Source organism: Hydra vulgaris, chromosome 04 (assembly GCF_038396675.1).
Source record: "Hydra vulgaris chromosome 04, alternate assembly HydraT2T_AEP".
In the NCBI taxonomy this organism is placed as follows: domain Eukaryota; kingdom Metazoa; phylum Cnidaria; class Hydrozoa; order Anthoathecata; family Hydridae; genus Hydra; species Hydra vulgaris.
This window is the reverse complement of record NC_088923.1, coordinates 40,655,863-40,666,420: the sequence shown is the minus strand read 5'-3', so window position 1 is coordinate 40,666,420 and position 10,558 is coordinate 40,655,863. Positions and strand designations below refer to the sequence as shown.

At 29.6% G+C, this 10,558-nt stretch overlaps 1 protein-coding gene across 2 annotated transcripts; it reads right to left on the bottom strand.

Annotated features, from left to right (window-relative positions):
* Window positions 1–469: 469 nt before the first annotated feature.
* LOC136079807 (uncharacterized) lies at window positions 470–6,888 on the bottom strand. Of its 2 annotated transcripts, XM_065796350.1 has the most exons (6): window positions 6,512–6,888; window positions 2,350–2,576; window positions 1,987–2,217; window positions 1,586–1,818; window positions 799–958; window positions 470–683 (listed from the first exon to the last, which is right to left on the bottom strand). In XM_065796350.1, exons 2-6 carry the CDS (start codon window positions 2,573–2,575, stop codon window positions 475–477), a joined length of 1,059 nt encoding a protein of 352 aa, XP_065652422.1. In that variant the 5' UTR covers window position 2,576; window positions 6,512–6,888; the 3' UTR covers window positions 470–474. The 2 variants fall into 2 exon arrangements, with proteins under 2 accessions (XP_065652422.1, XP_065652423.1); XM_065796351.1 differs by lacking the exon at window positions 6,512–6,888 and having other exon boundaries at window positions 2,350–3,230.
* Window positions 6,889–10,558: the final 3,670 nt, after the last annotated feature.

The following is a 10,558-nucleotide window of genomic DNA, read 5'->3' as shown; positions in this document are numbered from 1 at the left end:
AAATTTTTATTTTATATGTATATTTTAATAAAATACAATATTGTATTTTATTAAAATACTGTACTATAGTACCAATTTGCGTTATTCTTTTGGGTTAAGCAATTAATTGTTTAGCCCAAAAGAATAACGAATACTATTAGATTGTAAACTTGAGTTAATGTCAAGGAGGCAACAATATAGGAACCCTTCTAAAAAACAAGATTTTTAAAATCTAATAATAAATTTATTAATGGTTATATCCAACTGATACAAATGAAAAAAAGAAAGAAAATCAAAATATAACAAAATATAACAATCAACGCTATTTAAAAACACTTTTCTTTATATATATATATATATATATATATATATATATATATATATATATATATATATATATATATATATATATATATATATATATATATATATATATATATATATATATATATATATATACATACATATATATATACATACATATATATATACACACTATTGCATTATAGTCTCACTATCAAATAGTGGACATTGAACTTCAATATCTTGTCGAAAATCATTTTCATCGCTCAATAGTGGACGTGGCTCAGTTGTGGTTCTATTCTTTCTTCCACCGTCTCTATCAATGGCCGTGGCCAGAAAGCTACCAATTCTTTCTTTAATGTTTTTGTCATTAGCATTTTCAAACTTTTTTTTTATGGCAGCTGTAAACAAATTTATATTTAATAATGGTAAATAAAACATAAATAAAATGTAATTTTACATATTATTATATTTGTAAATTAAAGGAATAAGAGGATAAATAATTATTTAAATTACCTATAACCACCTTGCATGACGTAAGTGCCGAAAATGATTTCTTTTGTTTTCTGCCATACAATGAATATAGCAAACATACTTCTTTGGCCATTAGCTGTTTTAAGATAGCCGTAGTGAGTTGCTTATAATCGTCTCCTCCAACCGATGCAAGGAAGTTCATCTTAAATAATAAAAAAAAAACCACATATTATTTAAGAAAAAATAAAAAATAAATGTAATTGATTTTGAAAAAGATGAATGGTTACATAAATGTGTGTGTTTCATACAGGTTTCCAAATGTGACAATATGATTATATATAATGTGATATTTAAATATGATATTGAAGAAAAAAAGCAATTTGTTACTAATAGACCCATGAGGTCAACCTGATTTGCAGATCAAGATGGCAAATTGTCATAAATGTTTTATTAAGTGATAATAACACTAGGAAAAAAACCGTACAAAATTCCTTTCAGGTTTATGAGCTTCTCATACCCTTACCCACAGTTATACAATATTAACAGATTTTTCATTCACCAGCATTGGTTGTCTTTGCTACACACAAAAGCGGGCCCTAAAGTTGCTAAAGTGGGGCTCCATATGACTCTAAGATTAGTAGACTCATTGCTCTACTAAATGAGCTAATTGTGCATAAAAGTTAAAAATCACAACACAATTTAGTAAGTATACTTTATATAAAGCATTTTATTCCATATCTAAAATAAATGTATCGTATATATAAATGTAAGGTAATTTTAAATGCACATGGAACTGTTTCTAAAAACTATTGAATTCTTTTATACATACCAAAGATTCATAGGTGTCTTTATTCCTTAATTTTTCATCCAGGTCTAGAAGATCTTTTTCCTCTCTAACCGGCAAATAATTCCATTGCATTGATGGGGATGGTCCTGCTATGCTATGATTGCAAACTGTAGGAGGCAACACTAAACCTTTTTCTAAATTGATTAGACGAGTGTTTATTTTTTTCAAATCATATTGAATGCCCACAAGCAGATCTAAACTTTTCTTCTCAAACGCTGCAATAAAATATGTAAAATGACATAAATAAGAATGATTGATTATGACTTAAATAAAAAGCAAATAGATTAGATCTAAGAACACACAAAAAAAAAAGGAAAAAAAAGGTATAAACAGGACATTCAATTAAACATTCAAATAAATAACCCAACTATGTAATTCTTTACCAGCAAATCGGGTGCCTAAAGCAGCCACAACAGTAGCCAAGCTCTGGTCAGGAGAGGGAGATATTGGTTGATAATGGTTCGATATAGATGGTTCAATATATTGAACAGCATTACAACTTGCTAACTTTTTAGCTGGAGGCACGGGATATTCGTCGTCACTTTCAACGGCCGTTTCAGCACTTGATGTAAATTCTAATGTTTCCATCTGTTCTAAAGCAGTTTCATAACTGTCTAAAAATATATAAAGTAAAGATGAATATAGCTGTTCACATCATTAGCATCTTGCACAAATGTAACCTAAAAGACAAAGCAAGACTAAACACTAAAACAAGCAAAAATGACATAGTAAACAACGACAATTACCAGAATAATAAAGAATTCTTATTTTCAGATGTTTCCAGTTACTTTCAGGAGTAAGTGTGGCTTCCCGAATTGCAGCTGAAAGGCGAGATGATCGTAAGTGATTTGGCCAACACACCAAACTTTCACTGATCAGCCATGACGAACAGATAACGTCCATGGCACACATACCTTTTTTTTTTTCATCAAGAAATTCAGCAACAGCAAATTTTTTAAACTTGGTTGCCATCCTTAATTTAACCGTACAATATGTGTATATAAATAAAAAAAATTCAAAAAATTCAAAAAGTAATATAATTAAATAAGTAATTTTTTAAGTTTAGTGGTTCCACACTTGTGTGATCAGCGTAATTAAGGAAAGAGCCGAAAAAAATAAAACTGTTTAGGTTCTATCTTTTTTGGGTGCATTCTTATTGGTTCATTTTTTTTAATCATGAAACTCAGTTTTATTTTGTTTTAAAATGTTTGGTGATTTTAATTTCTACGAGTTTCAAGTTTTAGCTAATTACAATGGGGCAAGAGTTTTAAATGTTTTCACGGTATATGGAAAGGTAAATTATGAGGTGATTTATCAAATATTTTAATGCTGGAAACAAGGAGACTATATACTCTTCAATAAAAGAGACATTTTCAGATTGAAAATATTTAAAACATTTGTTTGAACTGTTTTATGCTGCCCTTCCGTGTTATATATTTCAGTGATTTTATTTTGTTTGATTCTTGGATTGAAAAAAGATTTACAAAAAATAATAAATTATATATGAAAAGCCTATCTACTTTTAAAAAATATATAACATTAAGAGTTTAAGAAACGCTATTCGTTAGGATCTCTCCTTAACTACGCTGAGATGCAACACTAAAAAAAATAAAAATTAATCGGTACTATTTAACCCTTTAGCGCCCCGTGTAGCAGATCTGCTACAAAACTTCAGAAACCTTTTATGGCCACCCTGTCAACACAGTGATCTCAAAAACACCTTTTGTAGCATATTTACAACATATTTTTGTTGGTCCGATTTAGCAAGGTTAATATAATTGGATAATCAAGGCATAAAAACACATCAAAATCGTCTTTTTAAAAATCGGGTGATTGTTGTCAGGCAAGGTATTTTCAAAGTAAGTTTTTACCTTTTTTTTTATGAATATTGAAGCTTATTTGTTTATTTTATTGTAAATTAATAATACATGTAAGTTTTAGAAGTATTTAAGAGAGTTTTCTCTTTTTGAAACTACCACAAAATGCTATTTGAATTTATATGTATCATATATGCTACTATGGACTTTTTAAGTATACATTGTTACCAATATATATATATATATATATATATATATATATATATATATATATATATATATATATATTCATTTCATGTTCATATTCATTTTTATATAAAAAAAAGAGTTTGTTAACTTGCATATTGCAGTAAATGTACAGTGAATTGTATAAATTTGCGTTTTAAGATAAAAAAAACTACTGTAAACTTAAACTCAATCTGAAAGCAAAATCTACTTTAGTGAATAAATTATTATCTCTTTCTGTAAAATAATGAAATATATAACATTAGAATAGCGTCCTAACATTTCAAGTACGTCTAGTGGCCCCAATGAAGTAAAGCAAAACTAACAAAATAATTTTCTCTAGGTAATAATAGGCATTTTTTCAGTATAGAAGTTATTGGAAAAGCAAAAAATTGATCAGATAGTTGACTAACTCTAAAAACATTGAGCAAAGAAGATTCACAAGGATAGGTGTAGAAATTTTCTTTTAGTCCAAAAACATGTGTAATTATCATAACATCGTCAGCATCAATAACATTTTCAATAAGGACAACTTTTCCATTATCAAGTAAAGCACAGTTGTTGGAATTTGCAGAAAAATATGAGAAACCAGCATATTCAACCTTTAGATATTGCTTTCCATAGTATCCTAACGTAGGGCCGTTGCTGTGTATCCTTTTCAAACTTGCTATCAGGTTCATGTTGCGACTAACATATGTGTTGCTATCAACTCTTTCTGACAAACGTCGACACAACTGCTGCAGTGGCATGTGACCACTTTTTAACAATCGTTTCATAATGCCTAAAGCATTTTCAAAAGGAAATGCACTGTACTCATCAAGTGAACCATACTGTCTTACGTCATCACAAATGTGACAAAGGCTATGCATTGTATAGGTTATGGAACTGCTGCCATATAATTCTGGCATTTGCATGACAAATATGTTTAACAACTTTTCTGCATAATCAACATGCGTCCAACACATATTTGGATTAGCTAAAATACTAATTGCAACATGCAATAACATAAAATGCTGGTACAGATTATTGGTAAGATGGCTTCGTAATACAAGAGGCCCAAGGTAGCACAAAAATAACCGAAACTCTGTGGCTTTCCATCGATCAATGTCCTTTAGTGATCTTGGCTTACGTGCAAATTCAACAGTAACATTAGCTGCAAAATTTTTCAAGCCATTTGAAATTATATCTGCAATTAGCGTGCTTATTTTTACAGCACGTTTTCCACGAATCCAATGCAGAAGTAATCTTCGTGTGGCACCAAGACAAACTAGATGCATATATTCTAGTGGGAATTGAGAGATGTGACCAATATTAAGCTCTAACAATGGGGATACTGCATCTGGTTTGTGATGCTGAACTTGTTGGAATAAAGAAAATGAAGCATCTGTTCTCTTCAATGCATTTATATCAGGAAATACAGTTCTATTATCTACCCTAGTTCCCTTTTGAATGCATCGCTCACAACCATAAAACCCATTATGTCCTTTTATACATTTAACAAAAGCACGTGCCGGTGCATCACACACAAAGCCTTTAGCATGCACGGTAAAGTGATTTTCACCTATAAATAAACCTTGTTCCTTCAAAACATTGAATTCAGCTACAAAACTAGCTAGAAAAATAGCTGAACTTTTTGGTTTGCTGTTGCCACAAAATATGCTAACTACAAACGGTTTATAAATATTGTCGCCAAGTGTAACACTGCAAAGTATTGGCCAAAACTGTTTTCCCGAGCTCTTATACAAAGGCAATCCATCAATGCTAAACAATAAATTGACTTTGCAGCTTTTAATGCCGTTAAACACTAGTAAATTAGTTAACTGATGTTTCAAACCAAAATAAACAAACTCTGCTTTTTGCCCTTACATGTCTTGCATGATAATAATGTCAGAACTGCTTTTTGTTTTTAATAACGTTCTACTATCTTTGGGCAAATCTGGATGTTGTTTTGACAAGATCTTTAGTAAGTCTGATAGAGCACTATGTGTTACGTTGTGTTTGACTGACCAGCAAACAAGCAGTTCTTTCAAAGTAACCTCATCCTCAGCCTCTTCATTGTCACTGGAACAAGAAGGATAATAGCCTTGCTCATCATCAGTTACATTACAGTCATCATCGGCTTTGATAGTCAAATTTGAGGATTGGTTTTCATCAAAATGTGATATGTCACCAAACTCAACATTTAAGGATTTTAATGTATCTTCAACCAAACAATTGTTATAAGAGTTTTGAGATAACATATTATGATTAATAGATTCATCACTAAAGTTTTTTGCTTTTTCAAAGTCACGGTTAAGTAATTCATTCCTATTATCAGCATTACTTGCTGAGTGAATTTCACTTAAATGTTGCTTAACTACTCTTTTAATATAATGTGATTTAGCAGATCGAGTTGAACTTATTGATTTTTTCATTACCTATAAAATTGCATGACACTATAGCATTAAAAAAAAGTAAAATAAAATAATGTATATATATATATATATATATATATATATATATATATATATATATATATATATATATATATATATATATATATATATATTCAATATATTATACCAAAAAAACAAATATAGGCAGTATTACAAAATTGTAATTGGTTATACATAAATTGAAAACCTTATAATAGTTAGCAAATAAAGAAATTAGATTAGAAATGAAGAGTAGATTAACCTAAATCTAAATTTAATAATACTTTATTTAAAATTTATTAATTTAAGAACTTAGTAATGTGTAAATAATTTACTAAATTATATGACGTATTTATTACTTAATTGAATATCTTTAACAGTAAATAGAATGCAAAAACTATATCTTACAGATGTAACCAACTCAAAGTATTTTCATATAAAAGTAAACTTACTATTTCAATTTTGATACTTATATTATAGCAATATTTATCCACTTCTTCTCGTGATGCAATCCGTTTTAAATTGATTACAACCACGTCTTCTCGTGATACAATCCGTAAATTTTCAACTAAAAGGATTTCTTTACTTTTACCACTTCTTCTCGTGATACAATCTGTTTCAAAATAAGTTACAACCACTTCTTCTCGTGATTCAATCTGTAAATGTTTAATTAAGAGTACTGTGGACATGAAGGGACAAAACCAAAGGACTTTATGAATATCAGATAATGTTACGCATGCGTACCAATATGTAAATTGGCAATATTGGCCAATATTGGAATAATAATAACGAAACAATATTGGGCCAATATTGGCAAACAATATTGCACCAATATTCGCGTAGCAATATTAGCCAATATTGGCATGCCAATATTGCGCCAATATTGGCATTCCAATATTAGTAAAACAATATTGGCGTAATATTGGTATGCTAATATTGGCCAATATTGATATGCCAATATTGGCGCAATATTGTTTGCCAATATTGGCGCAATATTGTATATCTTGGCCAAGATTGGCCAAGATACCCAATATCGCGCCAATATTGTTTGCTACTTGGGGGGTCTAAATTTTTGTGACATCTTGTGACGAGGGGCAGGGAGGGGGTCAAAAGTCTAGAAAATTGTGTGACATCATTCATGGAAGGCAAGATCTTTTTTGAAAAATAAATTTAGAACAAGTAAAAGTAAAAACAAATGAAAGAAAATAGATATAAAATTGCGCTAGTGTGCAACAATTTACAAAAAAAGAAAAAAAAATTAAAGCCCGTAGATAAAACGTCCGTAAAACGCTTTGACTCAAATTTGATTTTTTTAAGTGTATTTTTCTTTTTAGTAACAATCTGGCTAAGGGGGATTTCCACATATAAGATCGGCAGTGTTCGACTGTATATGAATTTAGTTTTAATTTGGAATGCCAAAGTTGTTATATAAGAATATGATTGAGACTTATTTTGCTAAAATAGAATTATAAAATGGATGGAGAAAGTCCATATTTTATTTTCTACATACGCTGTAAAACAAGTTGTAGGTGAAAGGCATACTTAACTTTTAAGCTTCATTAACCAAAGATGGCATACTTAACTTTTAAGCTTGATTAACCAGTATCTTGAAAACCAATAATAAAAGTTTTGATACATTCCTTGTTACATGGAGAACAATAATAATCCTCGGAGTTTCATCAGTTTTGTTTTTTTATATGTTGTTCCTATTTTAAAAAGAGCTCAACTATGTCGTCATAAGCAACCACTGCTCCTATGATGGCATAGGGGAAGATAGGGCTGGTAAGGATAATGATTAACTCAAAGATATTTCTTAATATTACAATATTCCCTCCGAAATGCTAGAAATTACGCGGAATTATCCTAATTTACCATTTCATGCTGTATAGGAGCATTGTAAAGTTTCGGACATGCGCATAAGAGATATTGCGTTTTATGTATTTTTTTATCAAAAAAATTTTTTTGGAGCATAGTTTCTTTTTTACTTACAAATAAGTTGTTTTTATGAGTAAATAAATTTTTCGTAACTCGTCTATAGTATTAAGGCAAGCTGCATCTGCCTTGTTCAAAAGATGCAATTAAAATAAATATTCCACTAAATGCACAAAATTTGGATATAAAATGATTTCTGCACGGATTTTAATAAACAAATCGCAATCTTAAATATATTAAGTGATTAAAACTACAACATCCAAATAACTAAAACTAATTAAAGTTATTATCTCCATGTTGGTATAATCACTTTTTCACCAAAACCAATATTTTTGAAATTATGATCGGTATGCCATCATTGGTGCTTTGCCATTATAAGCAACTTCAAGTTATGTTAATTTTGTATACATTCAACGTTCCATGTGTGCAGGCAGGTTCATATTAAACATTTTTACCAGCTCCAAAGAAAATTCTACTGGCATGTTATTGTTTATTGTATAGTTTTTTAATCTAAGTATAATTTGTGCTTGCCATAATGCTATATCTTGACTATTTTACCATAACTTAGGTGACTATTTATCAATGAAAAATATAAACTTTTTAAACTCATGATATTTAGTAAAAGTTTGACTTTAAACATTAATGAATTTATTCTTGAGAGCTTTCTCCCTGAAGTGTTTATATGGAGCTTCGACAACAAATATTTATCTAAGAAACACCTAGAAAGTATATGAAAGTTTCTCGGTTTATATTAGTTTAATTCATTTTTAGATCAGGTCTTTAAGATAATTATCTTCTAAGGACCGTTAACCCTATGGACTAAGGAGATGATTATTAAGTCATCTACTTCAGTTATTTTGCTTAAATACTTTATAAGAATGGATGCTACTTTATCACTTCCTCTTTATGCTATAATTTCTGTCCAAAGAAACATGTGACCCTTTCCCACTGTGCAATCATGTATGCCCAAATTATACATCCATATTTTTCTTCAATAAAATGCTGGACCAGTTGTTAATTTCGGAAGCTGCAAAGCCTGTTGTAAATCGAAAGTTATTACTAATTTTCCTTTGTTGTTTTTTGAAACTGTCGTTTCCAATTTAAGCTTTCTTGCATAGCTAGGGCCTTCGCATTATGGAGTCTAAGTTCATTTTGTAATCGAATCAACTCTTTATCGTTGGCAACTATTCTTTCTGGCTCTATTTTGATATTGAGTTGATTACAAGTTTTGCACGTGTCCAATTTTGGTAATTTAAAACCAATATTGTATTCTGAACAAAAAATTTTTCTAAAAGTATGCTCTAAAACTGGTTCAATATTTTGTTGTATACACCAGGGGAAGATAATAATTCGAATAAAGACTTGATATGGTCATATCGCAGTTCAAGTATTCTTTGTATAAATTTACAGTTCTACTATAATGACTTTGATATTTTGGAATTAAATTTATATGGTTTCTAACACCTGCTTTTTTTTCTTCACTCGCTTTATTGTGTCTGTTAGCATGTTTTCCTCTTTTATCTGTCTTTGGTATGGAAATTTTATCTTTTTCGAAACAATATTGTTCAAGCTGCCTTTTAATTGTTGCAATCCATGAACATTTAAGAATTCATTTTTACATACTTTAATGCTCTGGCCATTAATTTTAATAAAATAGTTTGCGTTGTAACTTCTACTAGACTCATTTTTTTTTGTTAATGTCTGTAAGACCTTTTCTTCTGAACGATGTCTACGCATCCAAATAGATAACTGTTCTGTAAATATTATGATCCTAAATTCCATAATTCATCAAACAAATTTATTTCAGCACCCCCTAATTTTTCCCTACATTTATTTTTACAACCACAAGGTGATCCTAAAATTCTAGCCGGAACTAATTTTTTTGTTTTATCATTAAAATATTCGTGACCCAGATTTCGTCATGTTTTTCTTTTTATTCTTGAATAAGTGCTTTCATTTTTTTTTATCGAGCGACTCTCAGGATTAGGTTCCGGTGTTTCGACTCTAACTCGCTTGTAGGCTATTAATTTAGGACATTCAACAGAATCTGTAACATCTACGGATTTGTTTGGGGTGTTACTCTAAAATAAATATACAATAATATAATAAACCACAATATTGAACTATTTGCTTGTATTATATTATTAGGTGCAATAAAATAACAAGCCACAAAATAACAATAAATGTTTACCTGTTGATTTGAAGCTATATTTTCAATTTCATCAGGGACATAGTCTTTATCAGCATCACTATCATCAAAATCACTACTTGTAGCACTATTATCACTGATATTTTTTTTTAAATCAGCAGAAACTGTTTTAACGTGTTGACGTTTCGGCGCCATTTTGTATGGCATGTCATTGATAACCTCAAAATATCCTAATTAACACATTTTGCAGTAAGATGATTTTATAATTATAGCTCCAATTTTAAGAACTATGCCTTAATATCTTTTTGGCTATTGCCTACACTATTTATGATTATAAAAATGATAATAACTCATTTTTGAAAAAAGTGTGGCTTGTCATTGTTTCACAATAAGCCCTTCAATTGTAAAGCATACTCGA